General features: G+C 43.2%; 1 protein-coding gene across 1 annotated transcript in view; it reads left to right on the top strand.

Moving 5' to 3' along the window:
- Positions 1-23,386, top strand: part of BCAS1 (brain enriched myelin associated protein 1) — a 105,650-nt gene that overhangs the window by 81,722 nt on the left and 542 nt on the right. Inside the window, exons 10-12 of the mRNA XM_073793112.1 lie at positions 6,452-6,625; positions 14,551-14,616; positions 20,533-20,793. Coding sequence (XP_073649213.1) covers positions 6,452-6,625; positions 14,551-14,616; positions 20,533-20,793 — 501 coding nt within the window. The remainder of the gene's footprint in view (positions 1-6,451; positions 6,626-14,550; positions 14,617-20,532; positions 20,794-23,386) is intronic.

Below are 23,386 nucleotides of genomic sequence, written 5' to 3'. Positions count from 1 at the left end.
TCTCTTTCCTTCTCTCCATCTCTCCCTTCTTTCTCTGCCCCCCCCACCTTCTTCTTCCCCTTCTTCCCCTTCCTCTCCCTCCCCCTCCCCCTCCTGTCTCCCCCTCCTCCTTCTTCTTCTTCTTCTTCCCCCCCACCCTTTCTTTTTGGAGCCAAATTTAGTAGCTCACAAAGCTCAGGTCTCTGGTAATTCAAATTCTCATGAGTTTGCTGGCTATTTTCTAGCAAGCCTAGGTCTCTGTTTCAGCAGCCTACAAGAGGGACCTCTTCCCATGAACTTTAAATTTAAAAGCTGCAGGTTAAATCCAGGGCAGTTGTTAGCTTCGAAGTTCCAGGTTTTCTGAAGAGAAACTTCTTTTTGGATATTCATGTGTAGTTGCCTATCCGAGGAACCTCGTGTCTCTTGCAGCTCACACGTGAAAATGCAGAGTTGATCTCCAGCAGGCAAACAGAATGTGTTTTATTTTCAAATTTGAAACAGAAAAATAACATGAATTAGTTAAATGATTGATACTGAAAGATAACACAAAATCAGATAGAGATACAAATGAAAGCAAAATATTGGGATGGCCAAAAAGTACATTCAGGTTTTTCTGTAATATCTTATGGAAAAGCCCAAACAAATTTTTTGGCCAACCCAATATTTTTGTCAAGAAAATAAAGAAGCATTTAAAGATCGCTTTAAATTGCTTAGTCCTACAAATGATGTTTCTATTTCTAAGCTTTCACATTTCATCTCCTAACTGTTAGTTGGAAAGAGCGAGGCTAAAATGTTGTGATCTTGGCCCCATCATCCCCAGGCTGTGCTGCCTCTTGGACCTCAGTTTACTCATCTCTTAAATGGCCGTAATAATATTACCTACCCCTTAGGATTCTTGTGAGAATTAAATGAGTAATGCAGGTAGTATGCGTATTTCAGTGCCTGAAACATAGGAAGAACTCAGTAATTCAGGGTTGGCAAACTACCATTAATGGGCCAAATATAGCCCATCACCTGTGTTTGTATGGCCCATGAGCTAAGAATGGTTCTTACATTTTGAATGGTTGAAGAAAAATCAAAAGAAGAATAATATTTTGTGATGCGTGAAAATTACACAAAATTCAAATTTCAGTGTTTATGAATAAAGTTTTATTAGAACACAGACACCCTCCTTCCTTTACACAGTCTATGGCAGCTTTCATGCTACAAGGGCAGAGCTGAGTAATTGCAAGGCCCTTTGCAGGAAGAGTTTGCCTCCCCCTGCGGGAATGTCAATGCATAGGAGTTGTAACAACAGGAAGTGAGTGCTTCCCAGTAATCAGGGATTATATTTCCTCATGAAATTACACACCTCACAGCTGACTCAGTGTCCACGTGGAGTCAAGGTATGTGTAAAACAACTAGTTTAATTTCCTTTTCCCAAGTAAGAGAGATGGTGTTAATCCAAACAATGGATAATACTCTAATCCTTCAGAACAGGACAATTAGGTGTCATTAACCATATTACAAGAGTCCTGAAACAGTCTCAACTTCTTCTGGCTGAAATGCGATTGAGTTTAGTTTTTAAAGTTTCTCTACCGAGAATTTCCAAAACTGATCTATCACCCAGTGCAAAGTAAAGAGCAGGCTGATGTCAACATTTTTCAAAATGTTTTATGAAAAGAAAAATAAGGTGCTTGAAGCCCCTGGAAGTTTTAACGCTTTTCCTAGAATGAGCCTTTGGTCCTAACAGGAAAAAAAATCTGTTTATCCTGACTACGGAAAATATTGAATTCTTTTGTTGTAACCTGAAAATGTTTTGACCACTGGTTAATTGAGGTAATGTTCTAACTAATGGTGGGGGGCTGGGGGTGGGGGTGGGAGCTTTCCTTTCCAGTGACCTATTAGATCAGGGAAACAGGTATTTCTCTTTCTTAGTGATGAACTTCTCAGTTGCAAGTGAAAGAAAACCCATCTCTACCTGGATTAAAAAGAAAGTGGAATTTATTGGCTCTCATGCTCTCCCTTGGCTCAACCTTCTTGGCCTGGCTACGTCCTCTGCCTTCCAACATCACGTCAGCCAGTGCAGAGTAAAGGAGAAACTGGTCCAGCAGCAACCCTGCACGTCCTGGAATTTGTTCCTGTTCATTGACTTAAACGGGTTCCCATGCTCTGTTAGTCAGCATCTGCCAGGTTGTGTTGCAATAACAACCAAGCCCCAAATTCCAGTGGTTTTCAACAGCACAGATTCTTTTTTTTTTTTTTTTCCTCACTCATGCTGCATATCAGCTGTAAGTTGGCTTGTGGGTGATCCTTATGGCCTCTTCCTACTGAAATCTAGATGGAAAAAGCAGCCCCTTCAACAAGGAGGTGCAGCTGGAATGGCAGAGAGAAAATAGTGCCATGGCTGAGCCATGGAATAGCTCTTAAAACTTTCACTCAGTCGAGGTTTATATCATGTCCACTCACATTCCATTCTCCAAAGCAAGTCACACAGCAGTGGGCATGCATGTGTAATTCTTTTATAGGAAGGCAGAATGAATAATTGGGAAAATTCTACTTTCTGCCACATATTCCCATCCCTGAACTCATATGACCAAGGAGCTAGGCCATGTTAATTGGCTTAGACCTGCTCAACCAGCTTCATCCGTATTACATAGTATTAAAGTTAGGGAGGATTGTCCTCCCAAAGAAAACCTAGGGGGCTGAGAATGAGGAAGAATGTGAAAGAGTTACTGGGTATAAAAATGAAATCTCTACAGTGTCTTTGCAATTAAATAATCATGTTATAAATCAAATCAGAACAAATCCAAATAAGATTCTATAATTTAAAAATTTAATATCAATATTATTATGTCATGGGTGAAGTTTAAGTGGAGGAAATCCATTTTGCTATAAATCAGTTTCTGAAACTCACAGCTCTAGTAAAAACTGTGTAAACCAAATTTTAAGAGTAAATATGGTATATTACTAGGGGCAAAAAGTGAAACCTTTTGCTGAAATGTGTATTGTCCGTGTTAATTGTACTAGCCTTCTACATGCAACATACAATATCCCCTACTGAAATCAAGCAAGGGAGACTTAATTCTAAAATGTAGCACAAATCTGATTTTCACCTTGTCCACTGTACCCAAAGTTAAAGTGTGCAGATGCAGTCATATATTCTGATTAAGGAACAACTCTTTCCAAAGCTCTGGCCTGGAAAGGAATCAGAAAGCTATCCAAAGAAAAATCAAATTCTCATGTCTGTATATGCAAATCAGATCCTCACTTAGCTCGAATCCTTCTAGATTTCCACACTGGATGTCAGTGGATTTTTTTTTTTTCTTGGCTGCTGAAAGCCAACTTCTTGGCCTGACTTCAAAGCTAATGAGAGTCCCTAGAAGTCCCTTTTTTTCTTCCTACTGAAATAGTTGTGTTTTGAAGAATGGACTCTGGGCTAGGATTTATAAGTTGACACCCCTTGACATTTGGAAAGGTCCAGTAAGAAAACCATTGGCACTCAAGTAAAGTTGATGTGCAAAGTTATTCCCATACAGTCATTTTATCATATGAGTAAATGGCCCACCAGGCTCTCCACACAAAAAATGAACTTGCTGCTTCAATCGCAAATAAATCTGAACCCAGAGTCAGTGAGTCAGACTCTGTTCATTACCTACCTATGGGCCATTTCCCATTCCTCCACCCTCTTTCTCTTGATCTTAGGTAAGGTTGGCAACCCCAAAGTATTTCACTGTGATTTGTCTAAACCAACAATCCCGTTTTCTTCACCAATAATTAGTCAAGGGGTAAGGATGTGACCTACTTTTGGTCAATGAAATGTACCCTGAGTAGAGGATCAAAATACAGAAGTTCATTTGAAGCCACTCTTTTGCTGTGACTGTCCTTCCTTCTTAGGACATTGGGTTGAGGATGTGATGCATGGAACTGTGGCAACTACTTTATATCCATGAGGCAGCAGATAAAAGGATGAAAATTCAGTATGACAAGGATGGCAGAGCCAAAGGATAGAAAGAGCCCAGGTTATAGAAACACTGTGGAGCCACCAAACCAACCCCGTAACTTCCTACTTTCAACCTTCTTCTTCCATATTGTTATTGGTTAAGTCACTATTAGATATTCAGTTACTGGTAAACAACTCCATCCTCATTGAAATGACTACTTGCCTGTGGTGCGACTTTGGCTAAGTCATTCACTCATTATGATTCTTGATCTATAGAATAGGGATAATGTTACCTACTCTGAGCTGTCTTGAGTAACTCAGTAACTCTTTATTGAGGTAATGTATTAAAAATACCTTGTACAATGTCTGACATAGTAAGAGATAGTTATTGATATCTTCTCTAAATAGTGGACATGTGCATGGTGGGTGATTCCAGGTAATTCATGCCCGTGGAGTAAATGGCTCTCAAATAGCCTAAGTAACAACTGCTAGTGTTAATTAAGTGCTCGTTACATGTCAGGCACGGTTCCAAGAACTTCACACGTGTTGCCCGATTTAATTCTCAAAACAACTTTCTGATGTGCATACTATCCCCATCGAGAAGTGAGAAATGAAAGCACAGACGTGTGGAGTAGGAAACTTGGATTAGAGCCCCTGGAAGGGGTAGGGTCAAGATTTAGGCCCAGGCAGGCTGGTCACTCCACCAGGCTGCCTACATTTCAGATGTACCCCAGGGCTCTTGTGGCTGAAGCTTATTTTTCAGAAATGCAATTAAGTCAGGCCTGGATGCGGAAACCCAGGACCACATTTGACCACTAATCCAGCCTCTTATCTGGCTCTAGTCTCTGCCTGGTTTCCTAAAGACAGGCCTGGGTTGAAGACAGACAGCCCAGCAGCAGAAGCCTCCTCCCAGTCGTGCTTTGTTTGACTGTCCAGTGGTTTTAGTGTTTTACTGTCTTTCAGTGGGACGACATAACTTTCATTTGTTGTAGTTCCCACCACTCCTTTTTGTCTTAAACCTGGTCAATCCATGCTGACTTCACCTGCCTTGCATTCTGGGACTTTTGACTTTATAACTCCCCAACCTAGATCTTAGATTACAAAGGGAAAATGCTGCAAGTTGTGTCAATACCTTAAGAAACGGAAGGTGGGGAGAGAATGCTATGATTTAATTGCCAGGTTTGGGGATGTTTCTATATGCTGATTTGCTGATGGGCACCTTCCTGCTTCAGCTGACAATATAAAGATGAAGGGTCCTTCTCAATTTGGATCATTTGGGTTATTTGCAAACCAATGGTATATTCTGCATGGAGGAACGGAAAATGATTTCTCCACAGTCATCCTGTGTTTTTAGAAATGACTAAGTTCCCTTCCCCTCCTCCCTAACAGCAAGAACAGGATTCGGAGGAAGCTGGGGGTCTGGCACCAGCCAAAACAAATGCAAAGATGCCTTTGGCTCTAGAGGACTTCTCTCTGCGGCAGAGATGACAAGTGTTTGTGTAAAGGGCCAGATAGTAAATGTTTTAGACTTTGCCGGCTACGTGGAGTCTCCGTTGCCAATTCTTCATCTTTTTAAACAATTTTTCCAACCCTTTAAAAAATCTAGAATCTATTCTTAGCTCATGGGCCATCCTCAGACAGGCTCTGGGATGAATTTGGTAGTAGTTTGCCAACCCCTGCCTGAGGAAACGAAAAGGAAATTATAAAACTCCAGGCCAACTAACTCTGTCGCGTTGCAGGGACCAGTGCAAACACAAAAGCTGTCCCAGGTGTGACTGGGGCACAGCCCAAACGGAGTGAGGCGATGCAAACGAACAAAATCTGGAATCAGAGCGCAGGTGAACCATCTAAGGGCAGGGCTTCCATCTCAGCCCCCCACTGGTGGCCATCCCTTCAGACATTCAAGGGGCGCTGAGCTCACGAGGTACCCTGCTGGGGGCCACAGGAACTTAGCCAGGGTTCTCTTGCCAAGTTCATCCTGTTTCTGAAAGCAGGAACTTCAGTTAAGTAACAAGAACAAGTGACTGGTCTGGGGAGAAGTGGGAAAATGAGTTAACAAGGAAGTCAAGCCCATTAAACTGAGAAGCTTTCACGCTATCCTTTCTTGCAAAGAGGACGGTTTCTCCACAGCTGCAGCGAGCTAGGATGTGCAGTGGAAAACATCCTGGCCACTGTCCTAAGATTGTACCCTTAAGGACATAATTACACAGGCCAGGTGTGATCTACCTTTAGGGGAGACCAAACAGGTGGGTCTGATAGATTGATTGGAAGGGGTATTGAGCATGCTCTGAAGGGCGGTCCTTAAAAGGGACTCCCTATGCAAGACTTGTAGCTTCCCAGGGCAGGAATTTTGTCTCTTCCACTTCAGCATATTTGGAGAGCACATGATATGATGTAAGTATTACTTCTTCAAGATGTGCCTATGTATAACCTAGACTCCAAACTGTAGCTACCATGTGGTTGAGGGGAGAACCGGGACCCCACTTTATAAAACATGTCTGGGGGATGGGGTTTTTTCCCACTGTCTTATTACCTGGCAAAACAATCCAGGTGGTGTGTGAATCACAGGCAGAGGCTGTAAAGTCCAAAGAAGTAGAATCAGCCTTACAAACAGTGGATCTCAGCGAAGAAGGAGATCGCACACCTGAACCCACAGAAGAAACGCTCAAGAGCGCAGAACGCAAAACACCAAGACCCTCTCTGATGGCGTTTCTCAGACAGATGGTAAGCCCTTGCTTCCAGTTCAGGGAAACTGAAATACATACATCAGCTTCTGAGACCAAAGAGCCCAGGTCAGGCAGTGAGACATGACTCTAGGTAGTATAGATGGAATATAAACTGAATAGGAGTTGAGAAAATTCCCTTTCGTCCTCCTGATTTAATCACAGAGAATGTCTCTCTTTATTGCTAATTTTCCTTAACCTTTAACCCCTGCTAACTGCCTTCTTAACAAAGGAGGAGCTGGCCTGGGCTCCTGAGCTGTGGCAGACAACAATACCAACCTGGAAGTTAATAGTGTTGCTTACTTTTAATTTTATTTATTTTTAAAAGTTTCTCTGTGTATTTGGCAAATGATCCCATTTTCCTCGTTATGGTAATAATATGCAGTTTCCTTTGAAAATACGTTTATTTACATAAAGAACATAAGGCATTTTTAAAGGATTAAGTAATTAATAGTTCAAGTTATATTTTGATGTTGGAAAACTTCTGAAGGGGATGTATGAGTGACACAAATTTGGGCAAAGCTTGTTTATAGATAATTCCAGAAAGGGTATGATATGAAAGGAAATGACGATTTCCTAATAGTGAGGGTGTATAATTTAGTTGGTGAATTTGCCATGTTTTTAATTTCTATAGAATGGAAGGAATCTGGGCAGACATCTTTGGGCGTCTGTGAAGAGTCATGTGCATAAAATATCTAAACATCCAGGAACTTAATATAATGCAATCAAACCCCAATCGGCTGGAAGACAAAAAAACAAAAAGCCATGTAAAAGGTCATTGGTTTAATTCTCTTTTAATGAAAAACAAGAATTTCATTATAGTGTGCCTTTATTTTCAGGAGTATTTGGGAATTAATCCTTTGAGAAAGCAACTCTCTAATTTCACAAGCTCAATCTGTTAAGGAATTCTTTCTAGTCCACAAAACAAAACAGAACAAAACCCTTGCCAGTGGGAGATGAGGAATATTAGAAATCACTGTTAGAAACTGTTGACAGGAATCATTTTCTTTTATTGCTGAATTCTCATGGAGTAAGAAGTACTGGGCAGCCTGCATGGCTGGAACCCCATCTGTATTCCTGGCCATTTATTCTGCAATTTGGCACTGAAAATGGGCATCAAGATTTGAGATTTTTAAATCAATTTTTACATGACATCAGGAAAGAAAAGAACATTTGGCCTCTTTCTGCCAACCCATCTACATTACAAATGGGATCCCCAAATAGCTCATCACAACATTGAGGATGGTCCAGCTTTCTCGTTTCTGGATGGAGTTGAGAGATACAAAAAAAAAAAGCAAACAGAATGACTTTCTCTTCCAAATAATCAACATGAGACTTCTTCGTTTAAAAGGGAGGAAAATACAAGAGAGAGACTCCAAATAAAGCATGAAAGACCTCTAAACCACCCAATGCATCCATTCAAAACAAGTCCTTAAATTCAAGTGAGGTTCCATACTTAAATTCGTCCTCTGGAGTTATCCATTAGATGTTGTTTGGGGATATTTTCTAGCAGTAGAAACTGTGTAAGTCTGAACAAATTGGAAACAAGCGTCGTTTGGAATTGATTCTCCATAGGATAGGGATGGGGTAGAAAAGGACACATTTCCCCAAGTAATCCTCCGTCACTTCACAGTGCCAGGTCTTATAATGTCCATTGTTCTTATTTCCTGTTGCCCACTAAAAGGGTTATACCTGGGAGCTTGAATATTATTGCTTCCTTTTAATGTTTAAACCCCCAAGCTTCCATGATTGTTGAGATTTCCCCTAAAATTCCAGATTTCTTAATTATTCTGGTCTTGCATTCTGTTTTGTTTTCATTAGAACATTATATTCCCATTGCAGTTAATTCAGATACACAAAAGACAGGGGTTTTTTCAAGTTTACCACAATTCCCACCACTCCCTATTGCCCCGCCCAGGCCACCTCCCTCATTGACATTTCTGGTCTATCCCGTGGGTATTTGAGTTTGCAGCCCCAGATACAGAGCCATCTCACTCTTTATGAGAACTTCATTGAATCACATTGTCTGGGTTTATCATGTTCTGATTAACCGTTGCGCTATGGATGGACATTTGGTTTCCAACTTTCTGCATTTCATTTATTCACTTATTCAACAAATAATTATTAAGCTCTCACTATATTCTAGACGATACAGATACGTAAATAGATGTGGTCCGTGTCCTCATGCAGAACAAAGCCTAGTAAGGAAAACAGACTTATTTTGAAGTCTGTGCCATATTCAGTGAGCATACACCATGTATCTTCCACACGTGATCTCAGCGGCTTCACTAACCTGCATGAATATCGTTATACGTCTACTTTTGCCCAGGTGTTAATATCCCCATAGTGTAGAATCCTGCAAGTCAGCTTCAGCAGTTTTTTTCAGGAAACACTTTTGGGTAATATTTCATAGCTTTCAAACTACAGTCTTTGGATTTATGTAGGGAAACAACAAACAAACAAAAAACTGCTTTAAGGGCTTGACGATAGAGGCAGCATCTGGCCCATCGCTATGGGATTTTTATTTTCTATTTCTTTTAGTATGTGCCTGAGCATTATAATTGAATAAGTGAATGTTTTAAACTGATTTTAAGTATTTTTAGCAAAATATAGTTTTTAAAAGTAATTGATTTAATAGAAGGGAAAACTCAATTGCAAACACATCACCCTTGTTTTGTAATCAGGGTTTCCATTCATCTGATCATTGATTTTCTACTTTCTAGCCTTCCCTTCCCTTAAATTTCTTTCAGATAGCGTATTTTACTATCCCATGGCAAAGTACTTCTCGGTTGAGTATTTTTTTTAAATAAATGCATTTCCCAGTTCATTTCTAAAGTGATCTTTTTCTTTCCAGAAATCAATCTTTCCTAAAAATAGAAAGAAGATCATTTTTCAAATAATTATATTTCAGGGAAAAGAAAATAGAGTCATATAAGTCCTAACATTGCATTGGGCACATGTAGATATAGCACTTCACAAAAATCCTATGGGCTCCTGCAGACTTTCGAAAAAATTGCAAGGAATAGCTAAGACATCTGTCACACCCTAAATAGAAAAAGAGTCTTATGTGTATTAATTCAACGGTATGTCAAGAAATTGGCTATCTGAAGCACTAGTATATTTTTACAAAGTGCGTGGGTGGAGAACTGTATTCATGTACCCACAAACCAGGTAGGCAGATGAAACCAGAAAAGGTGGTGGATGGAAGTACAAAGATAATAGATTTATACTTTGTCAATATTAATAACACCTTACACTTGAAAAGTGCTTTCTCCTGCAAACCATTGTCACATACATGGTTTCATTTAATCCTCCTCCTGTCTCTTTCTCTAGACCATTAGTTTTGTAAGAAACTCTGTTGGAATAACCTTCTCAGGCTTAGATAAGAAAGACTCTTGAACTTTAATACTGGGCAAATTAAAGGCCCAAGTGAGACAGCCATGAAATCAGAGGGATTTTGTTAATTACACTCAATCTAATAAATCTAAGAAAACCTGCTGAAATTGACTGTCTTGTGGAAAAAGGAGAATCGTTTGTAAGGATAATTATAAAACAACAAACAGGCGTCTTTTAGCCAAAGTTTTTGATCTCAACTTCTTCCCTGAGTGTTAAAATATGAATATTGAGTTGTTCTTTAAGGTAAGGTTTCTGAAAGTAGCATTTGTTGGGGGCAATTCCTGTCTCCATCAGCGACTTGCATTCTTTCCTACCCTAAAAGGGGACTCTGGAGTCATTTGGTGGGTCTCAGCTATTAATAGTAATAATAATAATAGCTACTGTTCTAAAAACCCTGTGAAACAAACACTCTTCCTGCCCCACTGTGCAGATGAGTGTTTAAGGGACCTGCCCAAGGTCGCGGAGCTGGTCGACAGCAGAGCCGGAATTCAGAGTCAGGCTTTCGTTGCTTCTAAAGCTGAGCCTTGTCACTGCTGCCTCCTGTGCTGCTTCTGGCAGCCATTTTCTTGGAGAGTAAATAGAACAACCATAGCTCCATTTCTGTGATTCTCCACCTGAAATTACAACAAAGCACGAGAAAGCAGAATTCATACATGTCTTACATAAAGCTTGGACGAAAGTTTTCTGAATATACTTGTCACTAAAGCGAGATTTACCTTGGCTGTGTCGTTTTGTCTGAATTGTCCAATTCCATTTCAGGTGAGCGTCTTGGTAAAACACAAAGATTGGACTCATAACCTCTGTTTATCCTGGAACTTTCTAGCAGGTCCAGTTCTTTAGATTTGTTGTAATGAGGTTGATTTAGTAAACAGTCGGGCTCCTCTACTCACACTAAATTAAAATATCCCAATTCTTCCTTTAAATCGCAACTTCAGTTGGGATAGATCTCTATCAAAATACATTTGTATTCCTTTCAAAGAGATTTGAACTGACCATCAAACACTTCCACTAGAATTTTAAGTACCTAAGTGATATATATCAGAGATGCTTCCAGCATTCTTCAGAGTATCAAGCTATAGGAATGCATGACACAATGAAAGAAATTTAAAAGTGATTTCATTAATATGCAAGGCTTGGATTCACAACCAGATCCCATTTCAGCACCGCAGGCTGGATGCCCTGAGATGCTTCATCTTGGATTCTTGTGAATAAAAATAAACTCTTTGTAAAGAAACTTGCTCAGTATCATACTGGGAAATCTCCACAATTACTTAATAGTCTTCAAACTGTTCTTTAAAGTACTAAATAGTCTCTGAACGCATTTTTGTCTCTTTAAACAGCAACTCTGTTTTTTGTGACAGCTGGGAAAAATAAGCTTCTGAGGTTATGGTCCTTTGAATAGAAAGCCCAACAGGAACTATTTTAATTTGTCACTGAAAGAGGGCTCTGCAAAGAGGAAAGAGGAGGGGTAGAAGGAAAACAAAGGAGAGAGGGAGAGAGGGAAAGAGAAAGGAAAGAAGGGAAGGAAGGAGGGAGGAAGGAGGGGAGGAATTGTTAATAACTGCAGGTATTGAAGAGACCTCAGATGGACTTAATAAGACCCTTAGTCTAAACTCAGCATACAGTCACCTTTGCATAAATACCGTTTTATATGCCTCAAAGTGAACAACAGAGAAAAATCTTAGAAAAACTCGAGGTATTCTCCCTTTTTTTTTTTTTTTTTAAAGACTTTTAACCTATTTGCAATGATTTCCCTGGCAGCATGACGGTCTGTTTTCAGGATGGTAGTAGCCTAGATCCACTACTGTCAAGGGAGCCTTCTGATTCAATCCAAATTCTCCCTCAAGGGCTAGCTAGGAAAGGAAGGAAGAAGAAAATCAATTTTAACCTTAAACTGGCAGGTACCTAACACTAACCAAATTGAAACAATTAAAGGGAAGTTAAAAATCTCTCTCTCTTAGCGGGTGTAACATGACTCCTAATTATCCATTCAGGTTTTGCTTTAAAAAACCATGTTGGTTGGTTGGTTTTTGCCTTTCAGCATTCCCTAAAGGCCGCCTCATTAGGACAGGACCCTGTGTTCTATAGGACCCTAGGGAGTATGTTTGAGTAGGCAGGGTAGTTACAACACAGCCTGAATTCTGGAGGCCCCGTGAAATCCCAAAGTGGTAAAACTCTTGGGTGAGAGCTGAAAGAGCTAGTTGCAGGGAGAGAAATAATAACTGAGAGCCCTTTCTTTTTCTAAATGTTCTCAAGAAATTGGTCCTTGTAGAACAATGCAGAAGACCTAGAGGAAGAAAAAAACCACCTTCCATCTGAATGGGTCTAAATTGTACAAAGAGAACAGATCCTTATTTGCCCTTGGGTTGAGCAGCTTGGGGAAACCCATGACAATGATATCTCTAAGAAAAGTGCATGGAACTTCCAGACACTGGGAGTTCAGGCTGAAGAAAGAGTTCAGGAATGGCTTCTCCATTCCTAATCAATGAAGAAGTAGGTATCAAGGTCCTAGTAGCCTAGCTCTGGAAAGGTTGCTTTGGGGGTAGGAAGGATATTGGAATTCTCATACTGTGTTCAATCATAGACAGTCCTAGTCAAGTCTTCTGGATCAGAGAACAGCACCAAGCAGTAAAGATAAGCATATTTGTGCCCTGATGATAGGCACGTCCCATAAATATCCCTATTTGAGATTTTCAACCTCCACCTTATCCAAGCCCTTATCATTTTTCCTAATTAGGTAGCTTCATAGTAGATGCTCAATAAGTGTTTGTTCGTTGAATGGTACCTCCTACCTTCTACGGGCAGTGTGGGGAGGAGGTTAATGTAGAAGATGGGGCTTCCCTGGTGGTGCAGTGGTTAAGAATCCGCCTGCCAATGCAGGAGACACGGGTTCAAGCCCTGGTCCGGGAAGATCCCACATGCCGCGGAACAACTAAGCCCGTGTGCCACAACTACTGAGCCTACGCTCTAGAGCCCACGAGCCACAGCTACTGAAGCCTGCGCGCCTAGAGCCGGTGCTCCACAACAAGAGAAGCCACCGCAATGAGAAGCCTGCACGCTACAATGAAGTCGCGACCAGAGAAAAGCCCGCGTGCAGCAACAAAGACCCAAAAGCAGCCAAAAATAAAAAAATAAATAAGAATATAGAAGATGGACTCATTGCCATAGTGCCAAATCATGGCTCCCAACCTGCTACTTCCATGACCCATGTTAGTTTCTCGAAGCTTCCATTTTCTTGCTGGTAAAACAAGAGCAATAAAATTGTTCCTCTATCTTAAGACTGTGGAGTGATAAATAAATGAACTAACGCATGTTATTATATCATTTAGTACAGTTCCGGGCACTTAGCACTCCACTAAAAGTTAGCCTTCGTAAATAATAATTTTTATTATCTCTGCTAATATGAGTACCCCATCTCAGATTACAGAGGCGCATGATATTAACCAGTAAAAAAAAGTACTGAATGCTTTAATGTTTGTAACTGTTCTCCGTGCAGGTGTTATATAGGTTCTTGCTGTCCGCAAGCAGAACAGCCAAGATAATAACAGTGGAATCTAAAGTCTTCTTCTTTGTGCCACAGAGCTTAACCTCCACTTCTACAATCCCTCCCTCTAGCCAGGAGGAGGAGACCATAAGCATTGAAAACATATGTGGGGTTAGACCTGAGTCCGAATTGTTAATAACTGAACAATTCATTGCCAGACTTCTTAGGCCTTCTATCAAGCGTCAAGCATAGAACATTACTAAATCCACAGCTAAAACTGCAGACTCCAGCATTGGTCTGTATTTGTCTATGGCCAGTTAGCTTAAAGCAGTGATGCCTCAGAGTCACCTGGAGGGCTTATTAAAACAGATTGCTGGGTCCCAGCCCCGAGAGTTATTGACTCGGTAGATCTGGTGTAGTTCTCAGGGTTTGTATTTCTATCAGATTCCCAGGTGATGCTGAAGCTGCTGGTCCCGGTGTCACACTTGTAGAAACTTTAGCTTAGATTTTTGATTTAAGGGCCCAAATCTGTGACGTCAGCCCCATTCAGCCCTGTCCCTGATGCCGCCGGCCACAGGGGGCACTAAAGATTGGAAAATAGAGTGTTCGACAGTCCATCAGTCCGCCAGGGGCAAAAAATACTACAGCAAAACACCCACCACTTAAATGTTACCAATAGATAGCTACCAATGGTTTAATTGTTTGTTTACTTATTCATTCATTCTACATGTTCAACCACCTTCTGGTTCCAACATCAGTATTTTCATCATCATTTATTTATCCCAGAATTACCTAATCCCAGGGTTTAAGACTTTTATTGTAGTTATTTTTGGAGACCAACACTTGAATTTAATCCGACTCTGGTTATAGACCACATAGAAATCATGTGACTCATGAGGAAGGCGTTTCTAGTTGGTCTTCCATTTGTCCTGACCTTGAATCTCAACAATGAATGACTGAGGTTATCCATTTCACAACCTCCCTTGCGTTCTCCATGTTGCTGTGCTTGTGGTAGCTGAAAGGCCATTGTCTGTTTGTTATTTTAGTCAGTGAAAGGGGATGGAGGGATCACCCACTCAGAAGAAATAAATGGGAAAGACTCCAGCTACCAAGTAAGTGATCTGTAAACTCGGTTCAATGGTGGGTTTAGCTGGCATGCTCTTGGTTCTCTGCAGCCTTCTTTCTGATGCAATTCTCAACCACAGCCAACTCATTTGATGTCTCTAGGTTGGGTGCCTGCTGTATACCAGGCACCACTTTGGGCTTTGCAGATGCAAGCACGAACAAGCTAGAGTTCCTCAGCTATTTCTTACCGCAAAGCACCTTCATGTGCTCTTCCCTCTCTCCACATGGACAATTCTTTCCCATTCTTCACATCTTGGCCTAAATGTCACCTCCTCAAAAAGCTGTTCCCTTTCCACCCATCATCCCTGCATCTTGTCCTTTTACTTCATGGCACTTGTCACACATTGAAATAAGTCATATGTCCATGTCTCCCCTACCCCTTCCCGCCCCTGTCTGGAGTATTTGTAGAGCAAAGAAGGGGCCTCTTCTATTTTTTTTTTTTTTATCACACTGCATGGTGCCTGGTACATAGTAGGAGCTTTTTCTGGAATAGATGTGTGAAAGACATGGGGTCAGGTGGTTCGTTTCTATCATTTTCTCTATCCTAAAGAGACAGCTATGACATTTTTATAAATATATGTATTGTTTTTTCCCCAGTGGGATCATCTCATGCTCAACACCCTATTTTATAACCTGCACTCTTTTTTAACTTAGAAATATACCTCCACAAAAATGTCATCAAATATTCTTGTTCTAATTTTGGTAATACAGAGATGTGGTTAAGAGCATGGGTTGCAGACTCAAACTGCCCGGGTTTGAATCCTGGCTCAGCTATTTTTTAGCTGTGTGACCAAAGGCAAATTACCAATCTCTCCATGCCTCAGTTTCTCATGTGTATAATGGAGCTAGGAAAAGTGCTGCCTTATAGGGCTGTCATGTTTAGGTGAATCCATACATGTAAAGCACTTAGAACATTCCTGGTGTAGGGACTCAACAAGTGTTAGTTGCTGTGTATCAGCATGAGCTGCCGTAACAAAATACCATAGAGAGGAGAGAGAATGAGTATTTTGGTGTCTCTTCTTACAAAGACACTAATCCTGTTGGATCAAGGCCCCATCTTTATGACCTCAATTAACCTTAATTACTTCCTTACTCCAAATACTTTCACATTGGCTTTATATGGCTTCACCATATAAAGCCATAGCTGTTGCTGTTGTTCTATTACTATTATTATTGTGCTTCTGATGAGAAATTATCACCCTGTAATGTTGTTCATATCACACACACACACAGATTCCAGCAATTACTAAATAATTTATGATATTTCTACTTCCATAATAATTAGTTTATCCTGTATATTTCGACATGGAATATATTGCTTTTTAGTGCATTCAAATTATTTTCATTTTTCTTTTTTAACTTATTACTATACCTGCCCCCCCCAAACCCATACTCTGGACCACTTTGGAACCAAAAATCCCAAAGGTTACTACCTTGGAAACATGATAAACTTACGTCATTCACCATGAAACACTGAAATATGTTTGTACATTTTGTCTGGAATCTGACAGTGAAACAGTTATGCCAGTCATTTTGGTGATTCTAAAATCTGAAAACAGTCAGTGGAAATTTGAATGAGCTGGAAACGTCATTCTATTTACACTCATCTAGAAATGTTTTGAGCATTCTATTTTCCAGGGCTTTGGATCCAGACGTGAGAAGATTGGTGTGTACTATTGGGAGATGACAAATGCTTCGTTTAACTTTGGGGGGTGGGAACAGACATTCTCTGCTCCTGTTAGATTTGCCCTCTGAGTTATAAAAGCCTTAGTTGATATTTCCATGAAAAAAAGCCCAAGAAATTCCCAGCCTGGGTTGGCTTCCAGTGTCTGAATCAAGCGGGATGCTCCAGTAACCTTGTGCTCCAGCTTCCTGCCAGCATCCCTGGGTTCTAGGAGAGGAGACACTCGGGTTATTCAGATGGGAATAATTTTCGTTACAAATTTTGAGACAGCGTCAAGCCCCAAGCAAAGATTCTAAATCTTCTGCATTTCATGACAAAGCAGTCATGCGCAGTTCCGATTCTTAGCTGACTCTGAAGGTAAGGAACCGGCCATGTATTGTTTCCAGAAGTTCGTTTCTAAGCCATTTTTTAAAAAAAATTAGGCCTAATAGGGATGGAGTAATAACCATGTGGTAAATGGATATGACCCATTGAAAGCTCCCCTCCTGAAAAAAAATCAGTGTCCCATGAGAGCTGTTGGTTTGTAGGGACTTCCCACTTCACACCCGAGTGATGTGCTAAGGGAAGTATTTTGGGAACACTTGGAAGGCGAGTTGCTGGCCATTCATCCAGCCCATTTTGATGGCGACTTACCATGTGTCAGGTGAGGTGCTGGGGATAAAGCAATGGAAGAGACACACAGGAGTTTCGTGGTCCGGAGGGAATCAGAACATTTCCAGGTGAGCAAAGAAATCCCCGTGATGACTGCAAACATAAAGAAAATTCAGGGGCTTCCCTGGTGGCGCAGGGGTTAGGAATCCACCTGCCAACGCAGGAGACACAGGTTCCAGCCCTGGTCCGGGAAGACCCCACGTGTTGCGGCACAACGAAGCCCCTGCGCTATAACTACTGAGCCGGTGCTCTAGAGCTCGTGAGCCACAACTACTGAGCCCATGTGCCACAACTACTGAGCCCATGTGCCACAACTACTGAAGCCCATGCTCTGCAACAAGAGAAGCCACAGCAATGAGAAGCCTGCGCACCACAAGGAAGAGTAGCCCCCCCGCCACAATTGGAGAAAGCCCGCGTGCAGCAACGAAGACCCAACGCAGTCGAATAAATAAATAAATATTTTTTAAAAAATACAATAGGGAAAGGTAGTTAAAAAAAAAGAAAAGAAGATTCAGCAGTGTTCCACAAGAAGGGGGGTCAGGCATCTTTAGACCCTCTAATCAGGGACTGTGTCTCCAAGGAGGTGATGACATTTGAGCTGAGACCTTCTGGGAAAGAAGCAGTCATCTGAAGCCCTGGAGACAGACCGAGCAGAAGCACAGCCAGTAGGAAGCTCTGAATTGAGAATAAGTTTGTTCAAGAAAAAAAAGCACCGTGTGGCTGGAGCAGAATGAGTGGGGGGATGGGGGGTGGGGCGGGATAGAAGATGAGGCTGGAGAGACACGGGGACTCGATTCAGCAGGTGTCTGTATTTCTTGAGCGCCTTGTCTACACCTGCAGCTTGGATGCTTAGCCACTCAGAGTCGCTGCTGCTAGTGTTAAGCCAGGACCACCAACTCATCCCAGTGGGCCCGGGACGTTCCTGGTTTTAAAAAGGCAGGTTCCATGTCCTAGAACCCCCTCACTCCCAGACAGACCAAGACGGTTGGTCCCTTTATGCTTGGCATCCAGACACTGTGTGCAGTGGGCTTTCCATTACTAGCTAATTTAATCCTCACAACACCACACCATGAAGTATGATTTGTTTGTTTGTTACTCCCGTACAGAAGAGGAAGCTGAGAGATCACACTATTTATTCCAGGTCATACAGCAAGGATGTGATGAAACCAGAACCACACCATCTTTTGTTTTTGTTTTTAATTTTTTATTTTATTATTTATTTATTTATTTTGGCTGCATTGGGTCTTCGTTGCTGCACGCGGGCTTCCGCTAGTTGCGGCAAGCGGGGGCTACTCTTTGTTGCGGTGCGCGGGCTTCTCACCATGGTGGTTTCTCTTGTTGTGGAGCACGGGCTCTAGGCGCACGGGCTTCAGTAGTTGTGGCACATGGGCTTCAGTAGTTGTGGCTCGCGGGCTCTAGAGCGCAGGCTCAGTAGTTGTGGCACACGGGCTTAGTTGTTCCGCGGCATGTGAGATCTTCCTGGACCAGGGCTCGAACCTGTGTCCCCTGCATTGGCAGGCGGATTCTCAACCACTGCGCCACCAGGGAAGTCCCCACACCATGTTCTTTTGACTCCAGACACTGAGCTTTTAGCTACTCACTGTATCTTAAAATCTTCTATGCAACAAAAACAGTTAACAGGGTGTTTGAGCAGGGTCACTGGTTTCTGGCCTTTGTGCAGAGCAGCACGGTGGGAGTTTCTGTCTCTTTCTAAGGCGAGTATCTGCTCTAGGCCCTCTGTTATACTCAACATCTGTATCTTAGCATTTGCTACAACTTTGGCAACTGGGATCCAACAGAAATATTCAGGATATGTGCTTGTAAAACATCTTCTTGGGCTGCACTGGATGTCTGAGGCTTTGTTCTCCAAGGAGTTCTGCCCTCCAGGAGGGCGCTGCAGCCTGGGGAGGCCTTCGGGACAGGGGAATTTTCTCTGTCTTCCTGCTCATTTCTAAGGGGTGTGTTTGATTCACTGATGTGAAATGACAGTTCTATGCCCTCTGAATCAAAACTGTCACTTTGTCCTAGAACTTTGTGACTTGGGGACAACACATACATTTTATGAATCATAAGTTGTAAATATGTATCCAGTGGGCCAAATGCAGCCCACAGGGATAACTGTGTCGTGGTTGTTTGCTGTGAACAGGGCTTTAAAACTTTCGATGTCAATATTTTTAAACTGACATATTTTGCATTTGAAATAATTCGATTTCAAGCTTCCATCTGAAAACATAGAAGATATGACAGCACTGGGGCTGTAATCCCACATCGTATCTTTGGTGGGTCTGAGCAGTTGTGGCCCCTTTAGACAAGGCATGTGGCATTCAATTCACCACAGTGCCCCCTACTGCAAATTGTCTCCCCAGCATCAAAGCCAGCAGAGCTTGAACTGTTTTTCGTACACTAGAGAAATATTTCTTTGGCCTTATGCTGCTTTCACAACTGGGGAAATAAGTTCACCATATGATTATTCTTACCCCTAGCCTCTTTCATGCTTTCGTTTTATCTGTCTGACCCCCAGAGTCATTTCAGTTCAAGCAAATTATGGGAAAAAGTCTTTTACTTCCTAACAGATTTTTGGTTGTCTGTAATTTACCTAGAATTTTGGATTTTACAGCCTTATTCCTCCAAATTGTAGGAACCAAGTAGGAATGCAAACATTTCACTCTACCGTGAAAAGATGTATGTTCACAACTAAAACCATTATCTTCTTTTACCACTGTTTTATGAAATGACAGTTTCACGCTAGAAATTAAGATAGACATAATCATGAAGAAAAGACCAGGCATCCCAAGAAGAGTGACGTGTGGTTGCAAGTGGGAGAAATCCCCTCAAAGCTGGCTCATATAAAAAGGGGCTTCAGGAACAGCTAGATCCAGGGGCATGCGTAATGCCATCCATACGAGGGCTCTTTTTTCCCCTTTCTCTCTCTTCATCTCTCAGCTCTGCTTTCCTCTGTGCCTCATGGTTCATTTTTCAGAAAAAAGAAATTCCACTTCCAGGATTTTTCTTTGGAAATGGTGGTGGTTCTGGAAGCTCCAGGCTTTCATCTTCCCAGCTTCAAGTTCATGGAAAGGGAACTGACCTCTCTCTCGGTTGCTTTAGCAAAGCCCTGAGATTAGCCGAGGTTTAGCTGCCTTTGGCCAGCTGGAACCAATCCCAGCAGCCCAATCACATGCAGTGCTCTGACCGGCCAGGCCTGAGTCGTGTGCCCTTTGTCCAGGGATGAAATGAGTGTGTCGAAACCACAGGGAATAAACCAGAGAGAAGGGTGGTTCTCCAGGGAAAACCCAGGTTCTAGTTCCCGAAGAAGGAGTAAAGAATGCTTGCTGGGGAAGTTTTCATTAATGAATGAATGACCAGATTGGTAGATAAATGTCCCCACTGTGACCTCATACCATAGAAAGTATTTACACATTTTTCTTACTTTTTTCCATCTCACCCAGGAATCCTGAACACGTAGGCACCATCCAACCTTTGAACATCTCTGTTTTAACATGTTTACTCACCTGCCACTGAGCGTTGTCTTGCAGCCACTAAAAATGCATTTTGTTTGAACTTGCTCTAGGCCCCAGAGGCCACTGAGAAGGCGGTGGTGCCGCCGGAGTCAGAACCGGCAGTCGCCGGCCAGAAGGGCAAAGAGGGCGCCTGCAAGGACAAGAAGGCGTCTGCCGAGACCGAGAAGCAGAAGAGCAGCAAGCAGGAAGCCAACGAGCCGGCCCCGCGCGTGGAGGCCCCGGGGGAGGCGAACTCGCTGCGGGACGGGGACAAGTCCCAGAAGAGGCTCGAGAAGCGGCGACCGCCCCTCGGGGGCTTCTTCAAGGGCCTGGTGGGTGGACGGTTCGCCTCTTCTTTCTGGGCTTTTCCAAAGGGGACCGGCTGGCCAGGGGGTGGCTGGGCCTTGGCCAAACACCGAGGATCTGCTGTGTGCCAGGCGCAGAGAGCAAGGTGGGCGCAGGCTTCGCTTTTCCGCGGCCACAGGCAGGTGTGACGCTGATGGCGGGGGTGGGGGGTGGGGTGGGGGTGGGGGTGGGGGGTGGGAGGCAGGGGCGGGCACGGGAAGGGAGCCTGAGGGTGAGGACGTGGCCTGGCCTTGGGTTTGGGAGGAGCGGGGCGGGGGCTTCTCAGAGGTTCCATGTGAGGAGGGACCTCAAGTTAACCTGTAGAGGGATGAGGCAAGGGGAAGTCTGAAGGCAGGTGAGGTCCAGGCCATGGGAACAAAGGTGTGGGGGGGAGACGGCACGGATCTGAGGCTCAGTCTGGCTGGAGGAGAGGGAATACAAGGATGGGGTGGGTTGGCAGGAACAGGTGATGATGAGAAGCAGGGATACTCGTCTGTGGCCAAAGTCAGCCTTGTGGAGTTTGCACCAGGGAAGCTGCTGTGAGCCTGGCCCTGGGTGGTGGGTATACAGACCAGGCTAAAACTTATTAGCGCCTTCCCTCTGGGGAAGTCCAGTGAGGGGTGAGTGGAGGCCAGACATTAAATAATGAATTAAGCTTGGGGTTCTTTATTTGTGTCCATTTGGTTCTTCTCTGTCTCCTTCTTCAGACTGTTAGCTTAGGGAAGGCAGTGACCAGACCTGTCACAGGTAGACGTGCTGTCCCCTCCATCCCGCCCGCGTGTGGCTAGAACACAGTCGACACCCCAGCAGTGTCTGTTGATGAACGAATAGATGGAGTGAAATACGCTACTAGTAAAGGTTTCATTATATCTGGGATAACGTAAATCCTGGCAAACAGGGAGAAGAATCATCACCCAAATAATAAGAAAGAGAGACAAGTGAAATCATACCCAGGGCCCATGGGAACGTGGGTTGAGCCAGGAGGGCCAGGCAAGGCAATACTACTGGCATCAGCTATGGGGCCAGTGAACCGGGGTTCACCTTCATGTTGCAGTGAAGATGGGGTAGTTACGTGAAGCAAACTGCCCTAACCATTCCTAACTATGCCATTTCATGAGTATCTGTAGACATTGGTGCCCTCTAATATTATAGTGGAGGTTCGGTGAGGGCTGTGGTTCCTCTGGCCCCAGTTGGGTCTTTAGAAGCATCTCTGGGGAGTTTATTAGAAATACAGACTCTCAGGCCCCAAGTTTAAAATTTTATCAGTGTCATCTATTTCTGTCTCGTCTTTGTGTCCTTGAGTATGTGTGTAGAACCTCAGTTTGAGGCTCACTTTCTAGTGGGACACATGGAACTATAAAGTAGATAAATTAAAACACAGAAATGTTAGTGTGGGAAGTCACGGAGGGGAAATAAACATGGTAATGTGACGGGTTACGCTGGGGATGAGGACAGCAGTACGTGTGCAGCTTGGAATCTGTGGATCCAGAAAGTGTTTCTGAGGAGATAATATTTGAGACGAGACAGGATTGATTATCGGTGCCAGACAGGAAGAGAGCAAGACTCTTTGTTCCAGCAGGAGGGAACAGCATGTACAAGGGCCCTGGGGTGGGAATGAGCTTTGTATGTTTGAGGCCCCGTTGCTGGGAGCTGGTGAGCTAGGTGAATAATAAAAGTCGCTAAGGTTGGAGCAGTGGGCAGCTCAGGCTGGCTGTACAGGCTGTGCAAAGAATGTTGACATAATCCTACTTAAATTGGGAAGCTATTAAAGGGTGTTAAGCAAGGACCTTTGTTTATAGCCTTTAAAGACTATTTTGCTGCTATAGTGCAGAAATGGCTTATAGAGTGGCAAGAGCAGAAACAGATGCCCAGGGTAGCACTTCTAGGGTTACCTGGGAGAGCCAGTGGCGGTGTGGCATTGTGATGCCTGCAGAGATGCCAAGACATGGGCAGGTTCTAGATAATAATTACAATTCAAGTCACCGAGCCCTTCCTCTGAGGCTGTGCTTCACTTATATTCATCATCTCTTTAATTACGGCAACGTCCCTTTGAGGTGGAAGTGCTTATTCTTCAAGTCCTCCATCTTCCCATTGTCAGGAGACTCCCAACAGTGGTGGAGAACGAGGGAGGGGTTTCCTGCCATTTTGCAAGGATCCGATCAAGCCCTGAGGACCGTCAGGCTGGACACATTTCCCTGGGGTTGTCTGACCCCTTTCCTGAGAGGGCAACGCCGGCAGCGGGACTGGCACCAGCCAGGGACCCATCGAGGCCCTGTCACCTACAGGAAACGAGCTTCTGGCCCCCCTCACCCCCGCCCAGCCCAGCCTCAGCCCTCAGGTCAGCTTCTCAGAGACTGCACCGCCAACCACTCCCTGCGTGACCTTTGCCCTCCTAGTGACATCCCCTTCATTCTGCCCCTTTTCCCCTCCTCCTCCATATGCTGCTTGGATTCTAACAGAAAGCAGCCTACTTGGCATTACATGAAAACTTTGCAAAGATACGTTTTGTAAGAAAAGCAAACAGGCAGTGTGGTTAGAAAGTGATTAGAGAGGGTGACGGAAGTGAGCTCTAACTGTGGC

The sequence above is a fragment of the Tursiops truncatus genome, chromosome 15 (assembly GCF_011762595.2).
Source record: "Tursiops truncatus isolate mTurTru1 chromosome 15, mTurTru1.mat.Y, whole genome shotgun sequence".
NCBI classification, from domain to species: Eukaryota; Metazoa; Chordata; class Mammalia; order Artiodactyla; family Delphinidae; genus Tursiops; species Tursiops truncatus.
Note: the sequence above shows the minus strand (reverse complement) of the source record. Positions and strands in the feature narration are given on the sequence as shown.